This window comes from Cnephaeus nilssonii, assembly GCF_951640355.1.
Source record: "Cnephaeus nilssonii genome assembly, chromosome: 11".
NCBI lineage: Eukaryota > Metazoa > Chordata > Mammalia > Chiroptera > Vespertilionidae > Cnephaeus > Cnephaeus nilssonii.
Window position 1 is genome coordinate 5,548,950 of NC_137082.1, and position 27,126 is coordinate 5,576,075.

The 27,126-nt window shown below is 42.5% G+C and overlaps 1 protein-coding gene across 1 annotated transcript in view; it reads right to left on the minus strand.

Moving 5' to 3' along the window:
• The window catches only part of VAPB (VAMP associated protein B and C), a 61,185-nt gene that overhangs the window by 9,138 nt on the left and 24,921 nt on the right, over positions 1 to 27,126 (minus strand). The window contains exons 2-3 of the mRNA XM_079785186.1: positions 14,411 to 14,563; positions 1,019 to 1,122 (exon numbers count right to left, since the gene is read on the minus strand). Of these exons, the coding sequence (XP_079641312.1) occupies positions 1,019 to 1,122; positions 14,411 to 14,563 (257 nt within the window). The remainder of the gene's footprint in view (positions 1 to 1,018; positions 1,123 to 14,410; positions 14,564 to 27,126) is intronic.

The following is a 27,126-nucleotide window of genomic DNA, read 5'->3' on the forward strand; positions in this document are numbered from 1 at the left end:
AAAGTTAAACACATGAAGATGATCGGTTTACTTTTCCAAGACCAGTAGAAAAGGCTGTGTGGTGATTCTGAGACACAAAGGTGAGCTGTGTGAAACAGCCCTTAGTATCAAACTCAGAGAGAGAAAACCACAGGACAGTGTGAGTCACAGCTAACTCAAACTTGCAGGCATTCCTTGGATGACTGCAGCTCTTAGTTTGGGTTGGCAGGCTGGAGTGATGGAAACACTGAGGCAATCTGCCCTTCTTTCCCACTCTGTGAGGACCAGACACCTGTCCCGGCCGGTGCGATGGATGGTGAAGCTGCTCTGTATATTGTGATTCACACTCACAGCACCAAAGGCCTACTCATTTATTTGAGTGTATAACAAGCTTACTTTTGGAATTTCCATTACACCCTTTTTCCAGCAAAATCAATAATATCGTATCATTTATTTTATGAAAATGAAATCATCTTATTTTTACCAAAATTAGTTAAACATGCATTTAAGCAGAAAAAAAATGCAAGAACCTAAAAAAAAATTTTTTTTAAATCATGCTTACCAGGACCAAGCGAGGGGGGGAGGGGGGAACAAACCTCTTAAGGGCGGAGGACATTTAGTATTCACCTTGCTCACATCCCCCTGAATTCGAGGGGGGGGGGGGGGAGTTCCGGGGGGGGGGGTGGTTAAAGGCGGGGGAAGTGGGAGAGACATGGTAATGAATGGGTGCCCTTTTCTGTAGGGCACAAGATGGGAGGAAAGGGAGAGAACCCACAAACCATTCAAGATACAATCCATCAGAACAAGGAATTGCTGAGGCAAACTGAGATACAAAAGTCAAAGAAGAACAGTATTCTAGAGTTACATAAAATGTAAAATATCAAAGCTTTTAGGAAAACCATAAAGGCAGCCAGAGTAAAAACCTCCCTGGAAACAACATTCCCCTTTAAAACAATTCTAACATATTGTGAACTGCATGCACCCACAATTCTGTCCCTAATCATTGAATACTAAAAAGTAAGAAGCATTCAGTACTTACTACTGCTTCCATATCAGAAGTGTCAGTTGGCGCAAACATAGACTGAACCATAAACTTGTGTTTACTTTTCTCATTGGGGTCATAATCGAAAGGCTGTAACATCACTGAGAAAGAAAATATTTCATTAGGAGGGTCAGAACTTGGTTACCAGCAGCCATTTGTTAATACTTGTATTTTGGTTGTAAAGCAATTTACCCGATTCTCTCACTGAGCCTCATGATGCCCCAGGTGAAGTGAGCAGGGCAAGATGACCAGCATCTTCTCCACTTTTCAGGTCTCAAACCTGAGGTCCAAAAAAGTTAGGTGACTTGCCCGAGGTCGAACAGCAGGGTGTGGCAGAGCTGGGACCCAGGGCTTCTGAATCCTGGTCCACTGATCGCACACCTGACAACAATGTCTCCTACAGCCCTCACAGAACAGGTAAACCAGGTAGAAACACCACATGCTTGTTTGCTCAAGAAAACACCCAAATAATCTCTTTAGGAACTAAAATAGAATAATCCAAGACATGTAAGAAATTGCTTTTGCTTTTCTCTGTCCTATTTCCCATAGCAAGGTAATCAAGGTTTTTGTTTGAAATATAGTTTTGCCAATAAAATGTTGTAAATTTTTCATCACAAGCAGCACACTCACAGCATGGATACGCCCCTTTTCTCCAAAGGGCCTAGAGCAGTGATGGGCAACCTTTTGAGCTTGGTGTGTCAAACTTCGCCAAAAAACTGAGCATAACTCGGGTAGTGTGTCACTTTGAGAAAAAAACTAACTCCAAGACTCTAGTCGCAAATGTTTCATCCTCAGGAGCAGCAAATGTTTCATCCTCGGCATGCGGCCGTGTGTCATCAGAAATGGCTACGCGTGTCAGTGCTGACACGCGTGTCATAGGTTCGCCATCACTGGCCTAGAGGAATCTCACATAACAGCTCCCTTAAAGGCTCACACTCACCGACCGCACTGAGGTGCCCGCTGTTCTGACTGGCTTCCTGAGGACCTACCCCGTTAAATGACGGCTGCTCTAAAATATGGTGGTTGCTACCAGGCTTTGGCTACACCACATATCTAGTTATGTCTCTGAAACAAAACACTGTTGCATGTGGGGAAAGCCTACTGTGGTCCTAATGGTAGTAAGAGCTAACATGACGGAGCATTTCCCATAGTCAGAAACCAGGCTTGGACTTTCGGCCTATTATTATCCATGTAATCCTTAAGGGCAGGTACTGTTGCGGAGGTTATTTTGATACCTATTTTCAGAGGACAAAACGGAAGCACGGTAAGGTCACACGTGGAGACGTGAGCACTAAAATGCAGGTGGTCTGCCGGCAGAGCCAACCTCACAGCCACCAGGAGGGACTGGCCCCTTGTCCTCTGACAGGGCAGGCTCTGTCCTCCTCCACCTGAGGAAGGCTTTCACCTTTCACCTTTTCTCTGGGCACTCTTCAGTGTTCTCTTGCCTTGAACCCTATCTTACGGCTTCTCAGCCCTTCCTCTGAAGCCTCACAACCAACCAACCCCTGCAGCACATAAGGGGCAAGTGTCCTAAGACTGAGTTTACATATGAAGGTGCTGGAGCTCAACAAAGTGAACTGGCTTGCTCAAGGTCACAACGTCAAGAAGACAAACAGCAGAGTGCAGCCCAGCCCCGCTTCTGCCACACTGGTCATTGCAATATGAGATGGGTTCACCTGCACCCCAGGCCCACCATCGCATACTTCACAGAACCACACATGATGGAGAACAGAAATACAAAGATCCCCATCCATCTTTGGGTACAGGGGTCCTTTCTATCTTGGGGACAGAGAGAGTCTATTAAAACCTAACAAGACATCAATTTAAATGCTTTAGTGTACAGTCACCCAGGTAGCTCTGCTACCCCCATCACATCCGAGTGCTCTGAGCTACAGGAAACCTTGCTGGGATACTTCTTCAGGACAAAATTTAATACATGCGCAATGCTTTTTAAAATTCGGGGCTTGTATACACATGATACCAAGTCTAGCTACCAATAAAGATTAGTAAAATAAGGATGTTCAGCCTGAGTACCCAAGATCTGCAGCGAGAACTAAGGGCATTTCAAACACAGGGCCACTGCACTCGGAATGTATTCTTGCAGGTATCAGGGTATGGTTTTCTCCTGGAAAAGTCCTTGCCAGCAGCTCTGGACCAGGCACCATTGAGCGGGCAAGAGCTCTCCCAGAAAGACCTGGAACACCATGACACGCCGGGCTTGACACTGAACCCACTAACAGGTCAAAACCACAACCTCTTCTGAAAGCTAAATAGTGTGTCCCCACCCCCACCCTCAGGGCAATAAGGAAGATAATACACGATAAACTAAAGACTCAATGGGATCTGTCTTGGACAGGAACTGTCGACCTCTTTTGAAGGTGGGCCACAGTCTTCAAACCACTGTCAGATTAATGTTCATTTTTAAAATTTGAAGGGAATTGGGTTTTGTGCATTTCGGGTTTCGCTTGGCTGCGACAAAATCATGCTCCAGTATTTTTCTGGCTGGGAAAACCTTGTCCCACACTACACTTATAGACTTCCAGCAGGGCACAGGTCTTGTAGCAGAAGCTGCCTCTTCCTTGAGATGGTTTTCCCACTGTGAAAGGCCCCTGAAGGGTCCCTTCTCCTCCACTCCACCCTAGAGTTCTGAGGCTAAACCAGGATTACCAGTAAAGAGCCCAAAGCCCAGAAGATGAGAGCGAAAGGAAGACTGCTAATTTTCTCAGAAGCTGGCTCTTTGGCTCAAACTACACTAAGTCATCCATATAGAACTGATGGGTCCAAAGAACCTAAGACCTCCCTGCTTAAACAACCCAGGAAGCTCTGCTGCTCCCTGTCCATTCTGCTCCCCCTTCATCAAGGCATTGCAAGTGAGAGAACAGCCAAGAGACCTCTGCTCGGCTAGAACCAATGTTCTAAGAAGGAAAGGAAAGGAACCTTCTCTAGCACCTGCTATGTACTAACCCCATTTGTACAGGCCCATTTCATTAGTTCTACCATTCAGTGCTCACAACAAATGGTCGAAGAAGCCCATGTCTTCATTCTCCAGATGAGGAGACAGGGCTTAGAAAGAACATGTGGCCTCACTCGGGTCCCATGGCAGCATAAAAATGACAGAGCCAGTCAGTATTACACACCTGCTTTGTCTCCAGAGTCCGACTCCCACACCATAGGTTCTCAGAGTGTCATCCCACAGACCCCGAGGGTCCCCCATTGGGTGACCCATTAAGTCATGATAATACCAGGATAGTATGAGCCTATTCTATTGTATTGACACTAAGTGATGTTGGCACAAAAGCGCCGGGGTAAAGCTGCTGGCCACCGAGCAGGAACCAGACAGTGCTGGTGTCTCCGTATCAGGCATTGCAGCAGACGAGTTTCACAGAAGAATGCCCTTGATGAAGCCATGAATTAATTTTCTCACGCCCAGACCTGACAGTACATGGCAGCTCTCGCACAGAGAGCACTGCTGCTCTCTGGGAAAAGCTCCTGTGCATCTGTCTGGTTGGGGATGCTAGCTCATGGACTTGAAAACGATGGTTATTCAGATCTGGGTATATGGCAGATGTTTTCTTGAAAAGGAATGAAGCGAGTCTACCCATTCAAGGAAAACAGCTTATAATAGCTGTGGTCAATGATAAAATCCAGGCAAAAATTAGAATCTTGGAAAATTTATATCTGTCACCAAGAGCTTCCCAGTTTCCCAAGTACTTAAAGACTTTTCTATGAGATCAGTGGAAATAGTCATGAATGTGATTTTTTGATGTTATATAATAAAACTAGAGGTCATAGCGCTGTCGCGGAGGTGGGAGAGGCTTCCGCCACTGCCCCTGCGCTCTCCAGCCATGAGCCCGACTTCTGACACACTGACCACCAGGGGGCAGCTCCTGTGTTGAGCGTCTGTCCCCCTGGTGGTCAGTGCATGTCATAGCGATTAGACGTTCCGCCATTCGGTAGATTTGCATATTAGCCTTTTATTATATAGGATGTGTCAACATTTGGGAGACCTGTATAAACTCAGCTAACATAATCCTATCTAATAAAAGGGTAATATGCAAATTAACCATCACTCTGTCACAAATATGGCGGCGCCCAGTGCTCTCAGCCCCATCAGAGTCCCCCCCCAGTCCGGGGGGGGGGGGGAAGGGGGGGAAGGGGATGGGTGCTGAGAGTGGGCAGCATGAGCGGCCTGGTGGAATGCTTACTTTGTAATCGCAGCGACAAGGCAAGTGTTCCACGCCCAGCCGCAGATGGGCCTCTGGGCCACGGAGAGCCTCTGGGCAGTGGGCGCGGAGCGGCCAAGCCCTGCAGAGAGCTACTGGCGCACAGATTCATGTGCAGGACTACTAGTAATGCATAATCCAATCAGAGTGCAAGAGAGACCAATGTGTTTTGGAGAAACAGTGGTTTCAGATTCCACACTACACTAAGTGAAGTTTTGGTGTAGTGTCAAAGAATAATGTCCACAATTATCTGAAAAGGCTATTAAAAATACTCTTCCCTTTTCCAACTACATATTCTATGGTAAAAAGTGGTTTTTCTGCCCTAATCGGTTTGGCTCAGTGGATAGAGCGGTGGCCTGCGACTGAAGGATCCCAGGTTCGATTCCGGTCAAGGGCATGTACCTTGGTTGCGGGCACATCCCCAGTAGGGGGTGTGCAGCAGGCAGCTGATCGATGTCTCTCTCTCATTGATGTTTCTAACTTTCTATCCCTCTCCCTTCCTCTCTGTAAAAAATCATAAAAGATATATAAATTTTTTAAAAGTGGTTTTCTTCATACACATTCATCAAAATGACACATTACAAGAGACTAACTACAAGAGCAGAGAGGAGAATCCAACCTGTCTTTCACTAAGCCAGACATTCAAAAGATTTGCAAATCACACCAGTCTTCTCACTACATTTTTTATGTAATTAATTTATTAATGTGATTATAACATGAATTAATATTTTTTAAACTTCTCAATTTAATTTACAATATGATAAATATTGACACAACCCACAAACAAAAATCTTCTTGGGTCTTCCATTTTTAAGAATATAAAGGGGTTCTGAAACGAAAGTTTGAGCACCATCACCCTACACCAAGCTGCCTCACAGGCTCGGCAGGAGGAAAATGGTCTGGTGGAATAGTGAAGACACTGGTAGCGGTCTAGTACCCTGCTTGGGAGAAATTGCAGTTAAAACTGAGAGCAGTTTCACACAAACTCAGCCTTGAGTTCTGGAACGGATCGAGACTCGGTGGTATCAGAAGGCACGTGTCCCTTACAGGAAAGGGATAGGGCTCCCTGCGCTCCTCTAACCAAACCACCTTGTTTGTTCCACCTCTGCAGAGGGTACCGTCTGAGATCCACTGCTGCCTGTGGACCTTACAGATGTTATCAGCACAGCCCCAGGCTAGCATACCCTACCTGCCAAGTCACCACAGTGTCAATCAGGAAGACCTGTGAGAGGGTATAACTTACATTTAGACCTCTGTGTTAAACAAGAATGTGCGCAGGGTGTAATGGTGGTAAGCAATAATCACAAGGGAGCACTGAAGACAGCCAAGGTAGCAGGTCAGATATCCCTTCTGCAAAGACAGCCCTCATGAAATAGGAACACGGGTGCCCAGTGCACTAGGGAGGCTGGCCAGAGTTGAAAACTTTGAACTGCAGGAGAACTTACTGGAAGCTCAGGAGGTAAAGGTGGCTATAACCCTTCCTCATGGCAATCACTCTCCTTCGGCCTCGAACAGCAAGTGGAAAAGAAGGTGTGTTCCACCGACCAGCTCTCCTTTCCTTCTGGGCTCCCAAATCAGCAAGAAAGAGTAAAGAGGTCGGGTGGCCACTTAGACTTTGTAAAACTTCATGACCCCTGCTGTGCCTCAGTATACCCATCCTGCTCAACATGGCCTCCAACTCATGTCCAAAGTTTGTATTTCTCAGCCCCCATCATCTCATGTCACATTCAATTTGCTATACCCTATTAGCCAGAACTTTATGAGAACATGACAGAATAAATGCTGTTAATCGTTTGTTCTTTCAGCTCCGTACATGCAAATTGTGACAGAAATTATGTACTTTTACCCTGACAGGCTATAAAAGAGCCTCCCATTAACTTAATTTATTTCACTTGAATACCAGAGACACTGATGATAAAACCCTCTTAAATGAACCATCTATCCTACTTTTAAAATGTATCTGCTGATACTACATTAAAAAGAAGCCTGTTACCAGGAGACAGCTTGGAGACCCGGTCACCACTCACCCACATTAACACTTTATGATACGATGTCTGCCGTACTACAGATCGCAACAGTGGGATCCTGTTAAAAAAAAGGCCTTTGGGATCATAAAACATTGGATCAATAAGACCAGACCTTCTTCAAAAGAAAGAAATGTAGAATATATGCTACTTAATGCACAAGTGACACACATACCTCAGAGAAATGATGACTTGATTAAATGCAGCATTACAGCTTCCTATGAGAACCCAAGCACGTCACAGATCATTTTCATCTGCACCACAATGGTAACAGCTAATGAATAAAAGTCTAACAAGCACCACAGCGTGCGCTTTATTATTTTTTAATCTCAGAATCTTATCTTCAAAATGTCTCTTCTCATTTTACATGACCCATCTCAGCTCAGGCCTCTACTGACATCTGGATTCTCCCCCTCAGAGATCTTGGCAGTTTCTCTCCCAACCAGGTTACTCTAGTTATACACCCCTATAACCTCTACAAATTTTACCTCCCCCTAAACACCCTAGGCACCACCATGATATTCCTCAAATCAAAACCTCCCATTGTGCAGGCAAAGACAATCAATTCAACTCTTCAGTCTGGTTCTCCCCAGATCTCCTGGTACGACCCTACAGCAGGCCCCTGCCGGCCCAACATGTGTGCACATTGTGTTGCCTCTACCCCCATACCCAACGATTCTGTTATTACCAGTCAGTTTCCTCCTATCATTGACCCTGACTGGCATGTCCCCCTGCCCAACTCACATCTCAATAAACCACACCTTTCAGAGTTAAACCCACTACTCACACTGTAAGGAAGGGTCGCAAGCTTCAGCATGCATCAGAACCACCTGGACTGCTTGCTGGCAGGACCCCACCTCCAAAATTTCTGATTCAACAGGTCTGGAGTGGGACTGGGAACATGCATTTCTAACAAGTTCCCAGCAGATGCTGACTCTGCCGGTCCAGGGACCACACCCGGAGAACAAAGGCCACACAGCACCTCCTGACACTGCAGCTCCTGCTGGAATGCCACCTCACAACCTCATTCCCACAGCAGGCATTATTCTGTAAGTGGACATTGTTGGATGCTCAGACTCCTAAGCTCCTTTCTTACAGGTCTGCCTTTCCTACTTGGTCAGACCAAGCACAGGACTTTATGTTTTGATGTTTACATGCTGGGTATTAATCTGCATTTTCCACTGGTTCATGGAGGTGCACCATCTTGTGGCTCCAAGCACTCCTCTATGTGGCTCCCTCTGGAAATCTCCTTAGGGCAGCACAAAGACCTTCAATCAGCCAGCTTCTCCTCTCTCCTACTACCTGGAGCTGCTCACTATCCTACCCACTGTCTAAGGCACAGTTTCCGGTCTCCTGGTCACCGATGTCCCTTTTTCTTTTCCCTTTCCTATATATCGAAAGACTGTTCTCTTCCGAACTGCATTCATGGTGTAATAATGAAGTCACTGCTGCACTGTTTTAAAGTAATCAGAGACAAACCATAGCTCATGATCAGCTTAAGAAAACTAGTGTTACCACAATGAGGCAATATAATTCTAGCCAAAAGTGAAGCTGCTCAACATTTTGGTTACAATGTGTACCCTATCATGAGTAAATTTATTATTTCCTTTAGGATTCTCAAAGTTTTGAAAACATCACTACGTTCCCTTCTGCCTATCCAGGGACCTATGGATGGAACTATGAGTCTAGCAGGTAAATAATTAATTTATCTACTTATAAATAAGTTAACACTGAATTGTCTTTGTGTCTTTTCTAGTTCAGGCTAGCCTGTCTTAGATAACCAACTTCTCATAGTCTAATTTATTTGTGCAGAGATGGATACAAATGTGCCCAGTGTCACTGGAAAATAACATGTGGCGTATGCAGGCACTGGTCAGAGAACAAGGCTCACTCCTTTTTTATAAATATTTTTTAAATATACATCTTTCCCAAACCTCCAGCATTATTTCCTGTCTCCCATAACACTGTACAGTAGACTATAACAGCCTCTCCCTGGTCACTCCTGCACTGTGAGCATGAGCACCCATTGTGCCCTATCTTAGTAAAACCTATAAACCAGGTCTCTTACAATGGTCAAGTGGAACATGAAGAACGGTCTGCCTGATGCTTAAGGAAGTCCAGGCCCCTCTGTCATTTATGAACTCTCCCTACTTGCTCTCTGTAGTGCTCCTTCCAGCCCCCACTGTGGCCGCCTCTCATAGCCCTTTCCATTCACTCTGGACCGTGAATTCTTCCTAAGAAACTTAAATATTACAGCAAACTTTAAAAAAATATTTAAAAGCACAATTAGGCTGAATTTTTGTTGGTAATTTCCTTTTTTTTATAAATCTAGAATCTCATGTGGGTGAAAAAGATTAAAGATACCTTTTACATATGAATGTGAGTTGTTCTTATCTAAAAGTAATAAACCTGGTTCATGAAAACCATTTATAAAATGTTTCTCTTATCAGAGACTTCAATTCCAAAACAAATGAGCAAACGAACAAGAACATGGCTGTGAAGATGTCCAAACCCCACAAATGTAGCTCCCATGTATCAGCAGGAGACAGACAACACCTGACTTCTTCCTCTGGGGCAGTGCAACTGCACTCTGGTGCTGGTCACCTACAAGCTGCAGCCAAGGTTGGCTGGTCCAGGGCAAGCCAACAGCTCCATCACGCTGAGTCAGCAAACTCTTAAAAGAATTAATTACCAATTGTGATGCTACCCAATTACATTAATTGACCAATGTTTCCATCCAAGAAGAGTTGCTGATATTCATTGTCTGTCCTCAGGATTTTACTGGAAGAACTTTATGCTTTAAATGTGACTGATATAAGTGCTGAAAAGGGCTGAATACTGCTCCTGGATTCTTTGAATTATAATTTAAATGACATATTCAGACACTAGGAGATTTGTGTGTGTTTGTCTCTCAACCATTTCCAGTTCCCAGGGTATACTTAGTAAAGTGTATCTGTACCTAAATACTGGTAACTTTAATGACTCTTCCCAGTGCCCCTCCTAACACAGAGAGATTTTGCATTTCTAATTTGCTTGGTACACAGGCAACCAATGTGCATAATTGAACTGCAAATGGAAGTGTGCTTGCTACTTTAGTGAAATTAGAATTCAGTGAAGGTTATAAAAATATTAAACTTAATATCATATTACAGGAAGCGTAAGTATTTTTGATGGGCCCATAATTTTACCACTTCACCTGCTGTATCCGCTGGCAAACATGGTTTGGAATATTAATGGAAAACTCCCTCATTATTAAACTGCAGTATTAAAAAAATCCACAACCATTAACAGCTTACCACAAAGACATTTTCAGAAATTATCTACCTTAAAAATATTTTCCCATTAGACAGTTCAGAAAATAGATTTAATTTTGTAAAGCTAGAACAAATGGGAAGACCCCCCACTGCTTCAAACACTTCATTAATTCAAAAAGTTCTATTTTCCTTGCATTTAAAATCTCGGGGGGGTGGGGGAGATCCAAATCCTCTTCTCCGATCTCCATTTAAGTGTGCCTATCTTGCTGAGGTCCAGAGTTGAATTCAAAACCATCTCTAGTAGATGGTGTGTATCAGAGAACAAGGGGCCAAAATCATGGCCTTCTGGTCAATTAATGGAAACAGCAAAACACCTGCCACCCTCCTACCCCCTTACAATGCCTCATCCAACAGGCATGGACCCCTGCAGGGGCTACTGTAAGAATGAGAGGAGATGAGTACCTCTGTAAAGTGTAAATGAAAGAATTCAAATCAGAGGCCCGTGTGGACAGCTCCAAAACACCCCTTGGGATGCCCCCACATTTCCACCTACTGGCACAAAAAGTTTAGATTATGCCTATCTCCACCCATAACTTTACCACTGAAGTTTATAAAACAAAGTTGGTGGATTTTTTAAAGGACCTAATAAGTGATTTGCCATCTTATAAAGAAAATAGCATAAAAGGTCAGAATCTGGACTTCTGACTAAAAAAGTAAGGTCCCTTGAATATTGGTTTTCTAAAAGCTGAGAAGAGCCTCACAGGTTGTGTCTGAAAAACATCTGACAGCTAGAAATTCTTGCTCCCACATCACAACCTTGTTCGTGGGCCTTCAAAACCTCAGTCGCTCTGGCCAGCTCCACGCTCCATGCTCTATGCTCTGTTTCCCTGCCCACTCCCCTCTCCAGGAGTGATTTACAACCTTCCCTAACAGCTACACATCCCACAGTTTTTCAGATGAGTGAGACAAGTCCTGTAGACCACGTCCTCTTCAGGTATGCTGTGACGTTCTGCGTGGTAGGCAGGGCAGTCCTGGCAGTATTTTAAGTTGATTCAATGGCCACCTTTCTATAGATTATATCTGAAAATTTACTAGAAGCTTTTCACTATAAAACAAATGAAGAATATAGAAAGAAGAAAAATACAAATTTCTTATTGAAATTAGAAAAAGTCAAAAAATTAATGAAATGGAATTAGTTTATTTCTTAAAAAGCAATTCAAGAATGTACAATCCACCTACAACAAACTAGCCAGTTTACATCAAGGCTAGTGGAACCCCTCCCTTGTACCATGCCCACAGTTAAGGCAGCATGGTAAATACTCTGTGAGGCAGATACTACTCTCCATGTTACAAATGAGAAAACCGCAACCTAGAGAGGTTGATTGATTGGCCAGAGATCAAGCTACAAGTTACACAGCAGAACTGGGCTTGCTATTCAGGTTTCCAGACCTCAAATAAATCTTTGAGTAGAGCGGGTGAGACCAAGCTTGGCTACACGTGCACCTGGGAGAAGGGAAGGTTGACCTTTGGATGTTTCTTGAGGATGTTTTCTCCCCCAAAGAAACCCGAAAACACCACATATTCGCCAAGATGTCACTGTGTAGCTGCACTCAGGACCCTTAGAAAAGTGCAGTGCTTTTATCTCAAGACCTGAATGTCTGATTAATGATACAGTAGCCCCTCAGCACATAAAATTGCAATAAACGGGTGTCAGCCTCCTGTTGCAACAGGTGGGGCGGTCCTGGAAATGCACCGACATCTGACCTCACCCACTGGCACCCAATCACTGAGATAAATACACATCAAACAAAAACCAAGGAGCCCTTTTCCATGTGCAAACATAATCCTTCCCATCTAGAAGGAAAGCTTGCAGACACACAGATAGTTTATTATTCAATTGCTTTTCACCAAGTAAATCACATGCTGAGAAACAGGGCACTTTATATTTGGCATTCAGCTGTAAGTGGGACCTTCCCCTAAAACTGTTGAGGCAGCTTAGAGCCACTGGATCAGGAGCTAAGACACCTGGCTTCAAATACCAGCTCTGCCACTAACCACCCAAGGACTCTAGATCAGCGGTCGCCAACCTTTCGGACCTCCCACCGGTTGGCAACCCTTGCTCTAGATGACCATGCAGTGATCTGCCAAAGGAAGGCCACACCCACAATGTCTTGGTCTTCCTTAAGCAGGTAATCATAAATCAAAACAAATGCCCAGGTTAGTTATTACTTTAAAAAACATTTCTATGACGGAGAGGGATGGATCTTTCTGAAACACACACACACACACACACACACACACACACTTATAACATCAGAAAGAACATCAACACTGTACAACTGCCTGTTGAGACTATTTTATTCAGAAAACCATGTTGCTGCTCCCACAGTTACTGTGAAAATTGGTAATTCTCATCTACTGACAATCTTGCTCAAATTTGATATGGGCACAGAAATTGAGAAAAAAAAGTCAATGAAAGAAGGGAATGAAAGATTAGGCTGCCCTTAATTTCAACAGAAAAATGGAAACTCATGTGTTTTTAAACCTGTGGAACCAACCAAGACTACAGAAACACCAACACCCTGGGCCACTTCCATTCTCCAGGGTGCTACAGGTCAAAGACCTAGCTAGGGCTTTAGAGCTAGACAGAATAATCCACACCCTACTGTTACTTGTTAGTTTCCTGAGCTCACAGCCAGTAGTGTCTGTCTTGGAGGTGACAGTGCACTCCTCACAGGGCAGAGAACAGAAGTTAGAGGAGATAATGCGTGTGCAGGCCCAGAGTGTTGGACAACCCCAGTAAATGTGGGCTCCTACTCTCCTGACTTCTCCTAGATAATAATAAGCTGACTCAAGAGTCCAGATCAGGCTTTGCAGCCTCAGAGAGAAGTGCACAGGGGGACAGCTGGTGTGGGCGCACCATAATGAGAGAGACCGATGGATGCAGGGAATAAGAGCTTGCAGAAATGATCAGATAATGAAACACCTCATATCTTTCCAAAGAAGTGAATCATTTTCTTTCAGGTGTCAAGTGAATAGCCAAATGCATCATAATCAAAATCTGTCATGGAAAAAGCCAGCCAGGTACCCATTTCCAACAAGTAGTGGCCTCTAATGATGCAGAGCCTGCTGTGGCTCTGTCTCCTAAGATACTCAAAGGATAAACACACACGCCCACACAGCTCCTCACAAACACAAAGGCATCCTTGGATCAAAGTTCTAATGAGCTAAAAGTTTATTCCATTTCTAAAATACATTAAAGTCAAACCCATCACTTCTATCTCCTTAATTCTGAAATTCAATTCCCAATTTGGGCACTTTACCAGCATCTTTTCAAAAGTTGGACTTTGGAAAATATATGCCCTCTCAGACAGAAGGGGAAAAACCCATCAGACAGGAACAAAACTCACACCCTGGAATATATTCCAATTTCCTTAGCCCTGTCTCCCTTAGCTTTTCACAATCAGTAAAGTGCAGTTACCAGTCATTGGAAATGACATGAGCTTAATGTCAGAAATCATTTAGCTTAAATAAGAAAATAACTCCATTTAGCTTTCTCCCACAAAGTAAAATTAAGTTTGTTTGGCCCTTTTTTATTTATTGCCGAAGGGCAAATTTCAAGGGAGTGAAAATCAAACTCATTCTGAAGTCTGAAGTTACCACTGCAATTTTCCTCTAAGCATTGAGGCGCAAAGGCTGTAAGCATTAAACTAAAGAGGCATTAATTATGGAAAAACAACAGGTGAGAGGGACCCACTAAGCTTGGAGGGTTGGGGGGAGAAATCTACATCTTATTTTGCTACATTGCAAACACAACCTTTAAGAAATCCCACTGGCTCCAGGGGGCCTCTTTAGTCCACCCTTCCAGCCTCCAATCTCAGGACTTACCAGATACATTAATCGCAGCCCCTGCATCAATGATCCCACTGTTGGGCCTCACGCAGTACCTACGTGGTGCCGTGGTCTTCACTTTGAAACACACGTTTCGGTCTGTTGGGTTGCCAAGCTTTAGGTTGGTGGTGACAACATCAGTGAAGGGACCTACGGAAGGAGAGAGAGAGACTGATTGGGGATCTCAGGAGGAAAGTCCAGAAGACTGATTTAGAGTCTGAGGTTGGGAGGGATAATGGAATATGGTTAAGGGAAGATTTGAGATCCAAAACTATCTCACTATCATAAATAACAGATGAACCGAGGTTAATGCATTAACAGTAGCAGGTAAAATTCACATGTTCTCACCTTGCTACCAGGCATCTAGTGAGCATTCTAACATCCTTCACAACTTTATGATTATTGCTGTTTTACAGATGAGAAAACTGAGGCTTGGGAAGACACATTACTTGTCTACGTTTTAACACTAGTTAGTGGTAATTAGGCTCTACAACCAGGCAGCCTGACTCCGAGGCCAGCTCTTAACCTATGTTGAATACTGATTTCCACAATAACAAGAGAAAAGCTCAAGGGGAGAGTGTAAAGGGCCAGACCTGTGCAATGGTAGAGTGCACAAAGTGGCAGATGTAAGAAAGGCTTTGAGGTGTTAGTGGTCTATAAACAATATAGTGGTACTGCCCTAGAGTCCATGACATCTGGGCTACAGCAAGTTCATAGTCCTGCTGAGCAGCCCACACCTGAAACATCACATTCAGTTTTAACTACCCAGGCTACTGGGAAGATTGAAAGAAAGCTCAGTGCCCTAAGGGTATATTTTATTATTATTTATTCATTTTCTACTTTATTAGATTTTTTAATTAAAAAAGTAAAACATGCTTCTTAAAACAAGTCAAACAATAAAAGATGTATAAAGAGGAAGTTAATAAGCTTTCCCTTGTCCCCTGAGGTAACAATATGGGAGATCTTTCCATATCATCTATGCTCATACAAACAGTACATACATAGGCATGCAGGGAGAGAACATTAACAAAAATGGGATCATACTATTCACACTACTCTGAAACTTGCTTTTTTTTCCCCATTTACCAATATACCATGGACATATGACCACTGGGTTTAAGAAGTTAGGTGGGAAGTTTGAACTATGAGACCTCTTAGGTCCTTTTCAAATTTATATCTTTTCACCATGTAAATCAATAACATCATCTGTGTTTCCTCTAGGCAAGCTCTTTACAAGGATATAGGAGATGGGGTGGGAAGGTGTGTGTGGGTGTGGTTTCATAAACTAACGAATACATAATGATGCTTTGTCAGATGTTCTCTAAGAAGACCCAACCAACAAAGACACTTAAATCTATGACTTGACAACTTTTTAATGAGACTATAAGCTTGTGAAGATAAGGATAATACTGTTCCCGGTTTCTCTATCTCTGGCACCATGCCAGCCATCTAGGAAAGTTTTGTGTGTGTGTGTGTACACATAGACACAGATATACAGAGATTCCTTCACCAAAGGTGAAACTACCTCATAGATTACCACTAGCAAAATTAAAATCTCAGGCTGCTTTCTCTGCACTAGAGGTGCTCAGGGTATGAAAATTAATCTGGTATGGGCTCAACTTAAATATAAATTAAGAAATCAATAATGATAGAAAGGAAAAAAGGAAGAGAAACTCAATTCCAAAATTAAATAAACTACAGTTGGTTCTACTATAAAGCTTATTTTGAAACCGTGAATTTGTTCCAATGTGATTGATGTGCATATTAGGGGGACAATCTGAGCATAAAATGAATTCCACATTTGCTTATGCGTGATTTTGTCTGCAAGAAACGCTAGGTGAACACAGAAAATTGCACCCTGCTGAACCATGTCACACAGAAATCCACACCTCCGACACACCTCAACCACTACCCATGCCTCTGTCCACCTTCTGGGTTAGGAGCCATGCCCATCACACCTGGTGTTCCCATAGTCCCCTCGATAGCAAGTGACCCTCCTTCCTCAGATGCCCACTTCCATGGGTAAACATCAGGTCTTTTGAGGTAAAGTGCCGTATTTAACTGTAATATTTCTATATTTCCTACCCATTTAATGTGTGTAAAACTGCTACTGCTTTTATTAGTTTCCTCTGTGTGTGTGGTTTTTACTGTGCTATTTATTTACAGAGGATGGTCATTTTTAAGGATGCATGTGTCATTAAAATAGAACCAGCTTGCCCTGGCTAGTGTGGGTAAGTGGTTAGAGCGTCAGCTTCCACACCAGAGGGTCTTGGGTTCCATTCCCATCAAGGGCAAGTACCTGGGTTGCAGGTTCGATCCCCAGCCCTGATTGGGGTTGGAGTGTGTGTGGGAGGCAAACAATCTCTCTCTCTCTCTCTCTCTCTCTCTCTCTCTCTCTTTCGCCCTCCCTCCCCCTCTCTCTAAAAACAGAGAAAATGTCCTCTGGTGAGGATTAAAAAAAAAGAACCAACTCTACTACTGGTTGTTTTGGGGTTACTTGTACTGAACGCTATTCTCATTTCATGGGCAATGACACCTCCAACAATGAAATGCCTGAAGAGAAGTTGTCCGTTTGTTTACCTTTCCAATAAGTGCTGCCTTCAGCCCTCTCTCTGGGAGTCAGGCTGGAAGCCGTGAGAGGGAGGCATTGGGTAAATGCAGTTGTGGCCAGATGTGCAGAAAAGCGGAGTCCTTGACAGTGCATCTGACCTACTGACTCCAGCACAAACAACCCTCTCTCTACACTCTAAGTCATCTCCTTATCTATATATATAAATAGAAATATATATAATAGAGAAATATGCTAATTAATCAGGATGCCGCAATGGGTGGACCGGACAGGAGGAGGTTGCCCGCGTAGCAGCGTCGGGGGCGGAGTGGCAGGGGCCTCCACACGCCTGCGCTAGGGGAGGGCCTGATCAGCAGCGGCCGCGGCTGCTACAGGGCCTGGAGAGCGAGGCAGGGCCAGACCGGCGACTCGAGGGTGGGTGGCGCCGTGCGATTTCGAATCACACGCTGGGCTCCTAGTTGCAAAATAAATGCTTACACAGGAGGGCAGGTACCCTGTGGCCCAAGAGGATTCTCAACTACCAGGAGGAAAGCCAGATGCTGACAGCACTCCATCCTTGTATTAAGTTCTTGGCATTAAGGGAGGAACAGGACACATGGTGCTGAGGCAGTGTTTGGGGATTATAGAGGCAGCGGCTCTCTGTGACTTTACCCTTCACCACTCTCCAAAACCTGCAGTCTGACTCATAATGAAGATGGAGAAAGTCTGAGCTCCCGTGAAGTCCTCTCTACTTGCTTCGGGTGGAGATCACTTCAGCAATGGTGAAAGAAAAAAAGAATAGCTGAACACAACTCTAGTTTTCTGGGATCAAAGAAAACAAACACATACATGCATTCGCGCCCAAACGACACACAAACCTATATAGGCACTATCACCCCCTACTTACGTTCCCTGGCCCTCACTTAAGAATCACCAATCATAAGAACTCCATTGGCATAGCTCCAGCTCAAGTAGCCCCACAATGCTGGGGGAAAGGAGAGAAAAACAGGCAAAAATGTGTGTCTACACAAAGACTCACCTAAAAAGGGATATGCTTGCAAATGTAAAGCCTGGGGATAAAAAAAGTATTTACTGACCATTTGAAGGTGAGTTATAAACTACCATGTCTTAAAGCTCTCCAGACATAAGCTTAAAGTTATGAGTTTCAACAAAATTCTGCCTCAGATCAAATGCCAAGAATTCATAATTGCCTACACACAGAACAAAAGAAACACGATTTTTCTAAGGTGGCTTAAAGTATACTGAGAGCAAAACAAAGGCATGCTAGTAAGATTGTGATGAAATTAAGAACACTTACTTGTTTTCAATTCAATTTCTAGTGTCTCCTCCCCACCTTACTTCATGAAGTTGGGGAGCCTAAATTTTTAAAGTATATTTAAGTCCTTACTTCACATCGGAGACATGTCCTGCCACTTTAAGCAAGATGACATATAATGAAACCAATTTTGCCACAGGCTAATTGATATAAACAAGAGCTCAGTTCCTGAGGCATCTCATCAACATTATATTGAAACTACCTTGAACAAAACAACGTTAATTGAGGGCCTGCTGTATTTGTTTATCCCTTACATTGACCTTTTCTTCCAAGGTACTCCACAAAAAAATAAACCAATTGTAACTGTAAATACTAAACTGCTTTGGAAATCACCTCAGTTAATTTATTACACAGCAATCTCAATAGTGTTTCAACCTATATGCATCACATAAGAAGTAGTCTAAATTATTAAAAGACAGTATTTGTAGTAATAAGCAGGATAAAATAAATATCCCAGATTTCTCTTCAATACTCAATCCTATTAGGGATTTCTTGGGCTTACATAGGTAATAATTTGTAAAAATCTGGAGGGAAATATACTGAAAATATATGCAAGTGAACAACATCACTGGTAAAATAGCAAAGTCTCATGAGTAAAACTCAAGACATTTTATAAAAAACAGGTCAACCCTTCTCTCCCTACCCCTGGCAATTTACTCTTAAGAATTTTATTGAAAATAAATTCTATTCAATTTGAGTAATTATAGGAAATAAACCATGTTAGTGTTCTCCTTTTCCCCTGTATTAATGAATTAGAATACACAAAAACCTCAATAAAAATGATGTAAAGGCTTATGAACATCACTCAGATTTTTACTAGTCACTTTCATTTCATAAAACTGCCATTTCCATTAAAGCATTATGTAAAAAATGGGACTTTACTATACCAACATGCATATTTATCACCTATGAATTTAAACATTGCTTATAAAGTACAGAGTCAATTTTACAAATGAAATCTCCTTTCAAAATTAGGCTTTTTTTCTTTTAAGAGATGAAAAAGATGATTAGGTATCTCTAGAACCCCAGCACATACTTTTAATCATTTTCTTTCTAATCTTCTATTCCTTATTTCAGATAATGTTTATACAAAACTAGGAACTAAGGACCTAAATGTGAAATGGGAGGTTAAAAAAATGAAACAACATGATTTTGGAAGAAATTAGGACTATTGCTTAAATTTTAATTTTTCTTCTCTTTAACAACTGGACTAATGTTCTTTTTATTAGGCATGTTCACCTGTCAAAATTCTTGAGTTTGATAGATGCTCATGAATAGCATTAACTAACTTGAGTTTGAATTCCTGGACATGATCTGAAAGGTTATTTAGATAAAGCTAAACACAGTATAAATTACAGCAGGTCCTCAACACTATTTCGTTATAACGCCTTAAGAACTTAGCTCTTTTTCATACCAATTAGCCCACAGTAAAACTGGTCATTATATATCATTTCACTTAAAAGTCACAAAACCTTTCGACTTACTGTATTTCCTACACCTAGCCTTGACTTATTATCATTTTAAAGTATTTTAAGACAGTAAGACATCTAGAACAGACCTTAGAAAGGAAACAACATACAATGTCAGCACTAATATGCATCACATTAAAAGTGAAAAGAGGAACAGTCAATTTTTCAGTCTTACTTATAAAAATGGAGCCTTAGAATTACAAAGTGCTGGTTTCAAGGTCAAGGAAAGAAGGTCACAATCCAGCAAACTTCTCAACAGTAAGAGTTCAGGTTCCAGATAGTGAAAATTTCATTAAAAATGGCAAGTTAGCCCTAACTGGTTTGGCTCAGTGGATAGAGCGTTGGCCTGCAGACTGAAAGGTCCCAGGTTCGATTCCGGTCAAGGGCATGTACCTTGGTTGCGGGCACATCCCCAGTAGGGGGTGTGCAGGAGGCAGCTGATCAATGTTTCTGACTCTCTATCCCTCTCCCTTCCTCTCTGTAAAAAATCAATAAAATATATATTTTTTAAAATGGCAAGATAAACTTATCAACCAGGAAATATAAAAGCATTTTATGGAAAAAGTATTCCATCAAATCTTTAAACATGTCACGGTCTCTACGTGGGTAAGTATTTTTCTGTAACTGTTCATTCAGACCCAAGCAGGAGGAGACTATAGCAAAGCTCTTGAGTTCAGGTCCCAACAATCGTAAAAGGTACCAGTGAAAACTCCAAGTGAACTCAAAACTCATTCTTGGCCTTATCTGTATAACCTAAAGCATATCATATCACCACATTTGTAAATAACAGCACAGAATTTTTTAAGGGGTAAATATATAATTTTATTTTTACTCAGCAATTCAACTAGAAAGATATATATATATAGCCGAAACCGGTTTGGCTCAGTGGATAGAGCGTCAGCCTGCGGACTGAAAGGTCCCAGGTTCGATTCCGGTCAAGGGCATGTACCTTGGTTGCGGGCACATCCCCAGTAGGGAGTGTGCAAGAGGCAGCTGATCGATGTTTCTCTCTCATCGATGTTTCTAACTATCTCTCTCCCTTCCTCTCTGTAAAAAATCAATAAAATATATTTTAAAAAAAGATATATATATATGTGTGTGTGTGTGTGTGTGTGTATATATATATATATATATATATATATATATACACATTTATATACACATATATATATACATATGAAACACAAAACCATAAAACTCATAGAAAATAACACACAAATTCTAGATAAACTTGGATTTGGCGATTACTTTTCAGATACAACACCAAAGGAAGGCACAATCCATGAGAGAAATAATTGATAAGCTTTACTTCATTAAAATTAAAAACATCTCTCTGTAATGGATACTGTCAAGAGAATGAGAAGATAAGTAAGCCATAGACTGAGAGAAGAAATTTGCAAAAGACATACTATTTGGGGAGGGGGGGGACATTTTTTATAAAGAACTGTCATCTAAAATATACAAAAAAAAACTCTTAAAACTCAACAATAATAAACAGCCCAATTTAAAAATGGGCAAATGATCTGAACAGACACCTCACCAAAGATAAACAGATGGAAAATAAAACATACAGATGGGAAAAAATATACAAATGAAAGATGGTTAACATATCATTAGGAAATTGCAAATAAAAACAGCAATGAAACAATGAGATACCAATACACAATTAGAATAGCCAAATCACACTGGTCAGTGTTGCTCAGTTGCTTGGAGCAACGTCCCACGCACCAAAAGGTGGTAAGCTGGATTCCCAGTCAGGGCACATACCCAGGTGAGGTTCAAACCCTGGTTAGGGCAAATGTGGGAGGCAACTGATGTTTTTCTTTCACAATGAGGTGTGTGTGTGTCTCTCTCTCTTCCTTCCTCCCTCTAAAATCAATAATAATAATAATCCTATTTAATAAAAGCCTAATATGCAAACTGTTGCCTCGATCATGAGTTCGGCCAGGGGGTGGGGCCAGCTGACCCCAACCCAACCGACACTAATTTCGTGCACTGGGCCTCTAGTAATAAAATAAAAAGAATAGCCAAAATCTAAAACACTGAACATTAAACCCTGGCAAGGATGTGGAACAGGAGCTCTCATCCATTGTAGGTGGACATGCAAAATGGTACAGACACTTTGGAAGACAGTTTGGCTGTTTCTTTACAAAAACACATACTCTTACCATTCAACCCAGCAATCAATCTCACTCCTTGATATTTACCCAAAAGAGCTGAAAACACATGTCCACACAAAAACCTGCACATGAATGTTTATAGCAGCTTTATTCATATTACCGAAACATGGAAGTAACCAAGATGTCCTTCAGTACATGAATGGATAAACTGTGGTACATTCAAACAATGAAATATCATTAAGCACTGAAATAAGCTATCATGTTCAGACTTGAGGAATATTAAATGCATATTACTAAATTTAAAAAGCCAATCTGAAAAAAGGCCACATCCTGTATAATTACAATTATATAACATTCTAGAAAAGGCAGGGTTGAGAGGGGAGGGAAAAATAAATAGATAGGCAGTGAATCTATTCTGCATGATACTATAATGTCAAAACTCACAGAATGTATGACAGCGATATTGAACCCTAATGTAGACTAGGAATTTTGGATTATAATGATGTGTCAATGTAGGTTTATCTATTGTAAAAAATATATCAGTCTAGTGCTAGATGTTGACAGTGCATGTGTGGGGTCAGGGGCATATAAGAACTCTCTATACTTTCTACTGGGTCTTGTTGTGAACCTAAAACTGCTATTAAAAGAAACTATTTTTTTAAAGAGGAAGAAAAAAGTATCTGGCCTTCATATTAGTTATATTTTGGTAGCACCCCCAACATTTTAAATATATATATAAATATATATATATAAAATATGCATATAAATGAATAAATAAAATATATAAAATGAATAAAGATGCTTTGTTTTGCAAAGAGATTGATTTTCTCTTTTTTTAGAGTTCATTAAATTCTGGTGTTAGAAACACATACCCTTCCTTTGTAATATGTTTCCTGATGCAGCTACAGTATTTTAAAACTCAAAACTATATGTGTTACCAAATACGTTATATAGCAATTTGATATATAATCTATCGGGTCTCAGCTTTCCAGATATAAACTTAAAGTTATTATCTCCACAACAGTATTTTTTTTTCATTCTGCATAAAAAGAGCTGTATTTTATACTCTTGCAAACAAAATTTAGGTACAATATCTCTCCTTTCTTCAAACCTTCCAAAAAACAAGTTAACCATATTTCACTTCAACTCTAAAAAGATTACCTTCTGAGAAGGTAATAATCTGTCTCCAGAAGCCTAGGGCTGATGATGGATTTTGTTAAGACAATAAAATTATGCTTGAGGTTTCAATACAGTAGGTTCTGTGCACGGGAAAAGTATATTAAAATGGGGGAAATGGACAGTATAAAGTAAAATCTGTTGAATATCTTATAGATGTCTTTAAAATTTATCCTTTGGCAGTCTATTTTCATTAAAGATATCCTACTGCTTCCTGCTTTCCCTACCTATCTGCAATGCACCAACCCTCACATTACCTCTTTTCTTGTTTATGTAAGTACTAGAAGCCCAGCGCACCAAACTGTGCGGCCCCGCCCACCCACCGGCCGCCAGCCTTGCTGTGATCGAAGCCTGTGGGCCATGCGACACAAGACCCCAGATCCCAAACCCACCGTGCCAGGAGACCCATCAATGCACCTCCTGGTGACCAGTCGTTTGGTCGTTATGGTGTTATGGACACAGGCTTTTTATATATATAGATTCCCCTTCCAGAATAGAATCTCCATGAACACAGATACTTTTCTGTCCCTCTTGTTCAATACAGATGATCAGCATCCAGAACACTGCCAAACAAAGAGCAGGTGCTCAGTAATTTGGCTGAATTAATGAAAGGATGGCCATGCCATCCTTCTATTTTGAGCAATGGTTTTCTTCTTCCTGCATGCATCCCCCTGCATGCACAACCAGTTCTGGGTGAATGATCACTGAGACAACTGTTGCTCCCTCACCAGCATTATCATTCTTTTCATCTTCAGCACAGGACTTAGGATCAACTCCGATTTTATTTGTTCCCATCTAGAGTAAACTTTCACAAGAGAGACTATTCCTGTCCCATTCTTCCCTGGATGCCCAGAGCTTAGAACAGTGCAACTGTTCCATAATAAAAAGGTGTGCAGTGTGAATGAACACGAGAGATTCCTGAGAGGCAATTCAACTCTGACTCTGCACGTTTCCTATGAACAGATGCTTACTCCACAACTTGGATCTCAAGTCATGGTAAATTTGTGCTGTTTGTACACAGGTTGAAGGTTTTGAAAATGTTCTTTTGTGTCAATAATGCTTTTATCATTATTAGTCTACTAGAGGCCCAGTGCATGACTGAATTATGCACGTGTAGGGTCCCCTACACGCTTTCGCTTTTCACGGTGGAGCTGGGTGCCTGTCTGCTGGCACACCAGGCCTTTCAGAAGCCTCCGGCTCGGCGGAGGCTTCTGAAAGGCCTGGTGCCGGAGCAGACAGGCACCCAGCTCCCCCACTTTTGATGGTCCGCGGCCGCTGAGGGGGGCTGCCGCGGACACCTGGCTACCCTGCCGTTGAGAGGCACAGCTGGGTGTCCGCGGCAGGTCCCCTCAGCGGCCGCAGATCTGGCCGTTGAGAGGCACAGGGGGCGGGAGTCCCGCCCCCTGAGCCTCTCAACAGCAGGGTAGCCCCCCTCAGTGGCAGCGGATCCGTGCCTCTCAATGGCCGGATAGGCCACCCCGAGTCCCGCCCCCCAGCCTCCCACCGCCCAATCGTGGGTGTAGCGGAGTGATGGTAATTTACATGTTACTCTATTATTAGATAGGATGATAATTTTGTTTAAAGTTTCCCTTCGAAAAAATGAAGAAGAGAAAAAAGTCATAGTAACAGAAATTCGGAGAGGGCATGCTCTTTAAATAGCCATAAATTCAAGATTAAGGACACTGAGAGAAGTTTTTTTTTTTAATCTATTTTCTTGATTGAATTGGTAGCTTACACATTAAATTGATGCTTTAGAAACAAATAAAACTTTGCAACCAATGTGTTTTTAATGGCAAACATTGGATTCCAATATTTCAGCAGAAAGCCTAATTGGGTAGCTCTTATTTTGAAATAACCACACATAAAGAACCCTCACATAGACATATAACTTTCCTGAAGAAATCTTAGAATGTAATGTATCCTAAATTAATAAAGCAACCTCCGTGGTATCCTCAGGAGACAGCCAGCAACTGAGAAACATCACACCCATTATTATAGCAAGAAAAATCAACACCAAGCATACTCACTAATGATGCCATTAAAGGCACACTAGAAGCCAGCCTGATTGAAATAGCCTGTCCCAACCTTTCAGACTGCTTCTTCAGCTCTCCAGCTTCCTAGTTCCTTTGGAGCAGAAAGAAATAAAACTCAGTCTGTCACACAGGTGGGAAAACTAGATCACAAGGCACTCTACTGCAGCGTAAAAATCCAGTGGGTGGCCTGGCCGGCGTGGCTCAGTGGTTGAGCATCAACCTATGAACTAGGAGGTCATGGTTTGATTCCTGATCAGGGCACATGCCCACATTGCGGGCTTGATCCCCAGTGGGAGGCGTGCAGGAGGCAGCCAATCAATGATTCTCTCTCATATTTGATGTTTCTATCTCTCTCTCTCCCTCTCCGAAATCAATAAAAATATTAAATAAATAAATATCCAGTGGGTGGGAAGTGCTATGAAAGATCCAAGATTAAACTCAGGAAAGCTACCCAAAAAAGACATAAAGCTAGACAGCAAAGAACAGCCAAGGAAACTAAAAGATACTTACTTGTAGCTTATGTTAACAGATAAGCAATTGTCATTCAGAATAAAGAACTCATTAATAATAAGTGTGCTAAATTCTTATGAAGTACTATACAGCTGAAAAGAATGAACTAGATCTATATTTCAAAAACAGATGTGTCTCAGAAACATGTTAAGTGATGCATACTAGTATGCCAAAATATTGCATTAATTAATATATTAAAAAAAAGAAATAGTTCACACTAAATTCCTCTGGAGGGTAAAAAAGAGAGGGGCATGAATGGGCAGATAAGGAGGGCAGACATGTCTTTACATTCTCAGTGAAGTTTATTTATTAAAGATTTACAACAAAATATAATAAGTTGCTGACATTTAGTTATTCTGTATTGGGGTGTTTATTATATTATCTGTACTAGAGGCCCGGTGCACGAAATTCGTGCACGGAGGGGGGTTATCCCTCAGCCCAGCCTGTACTCTCTCCAATATGGGACCCCTCAAGGGATGTCCGACGGCCCGTTTAGGCTCGGGCCTAAACGGGCCGTCGGACATCCCTCTCACAATCCAGGACTGCTGGCTCCCAACTGCTTGCCTGCCTGCCTTCCTGATTGCCCCTAACCGCTTCTGCCTGCCAGCCTGATCACCTCCTAACCACTCTGCTGCCAGCCTGTTTGCCCCCAACTTCCCTCCTCTGCCGGCCTGGTCACCCCTAACTGCCCTCTCCTGCAGGGTTGATCATTTCCAACTGCCCTCCCTTGCAGGCCTGGTCCTTCTCAACTGCCCTCCCTTGTAGGCTGGGTGCCTCCCAACTGCCCTCTCCTGCTGGCCATCTTGTGGTGGCCATCTTGTGTCCACATGGGGGCAGGATCTTTGACCACATGGGGGCAGCTATATTGTGTGTTGCAGTGATGATCAATCTGTATATTACTCTTTTATTAGATAGGATAGAGGCCTGGTACAGGGGTGGGGGCCAGTTGGTTTGCCCTGAAGGGTGTCCCGGATCAGGTGGGGGTTCCCTTGGGGCGTGGGGTGGCCTGAGCGAGGGGCCTGTGGTGGTTTGCGGGCCGGCCACGCCCCCTGGCAACCCAAGTGGAGGCCCTGGTATCTGGAATTTATTTTCCTTCTACAATTGAAACTTTGTAGCCTGGAGCGGAGCCAAGCCTGGGGCTCCCTCCAGGCCGGCAGCCATTTCTGTTGGGGTTATAATTGAAACTTTGTTGCCTTAAGCGGGTGGGCCCGGCCAGGGTGTGGGGAAAGCTTTGCTTCCCCTGTTGCTGCTGGCAACCCTGGCCTGCTCTCTCAAGCTCCATTCTGCCGCCATTTATTTGAATTTGTTTACCTTCTATAATTGAAACTTTGTAGCTTGAGTGGAGGCTTAGGCCTGGCAAGGGCAGGCAGAAAGCTTGGCTTCCTCTGTTACCTAGGAAACCTTGCTCTCTGTGGCTGTAGCCATCTTGGTTTGGGTTAATTTGTATGCTCGCTCTGATTGGATGGTGGGCGTGGCTTGTGGGGTGTGTCGGATGTATGGTCAATTTGCATATTTGTCTAT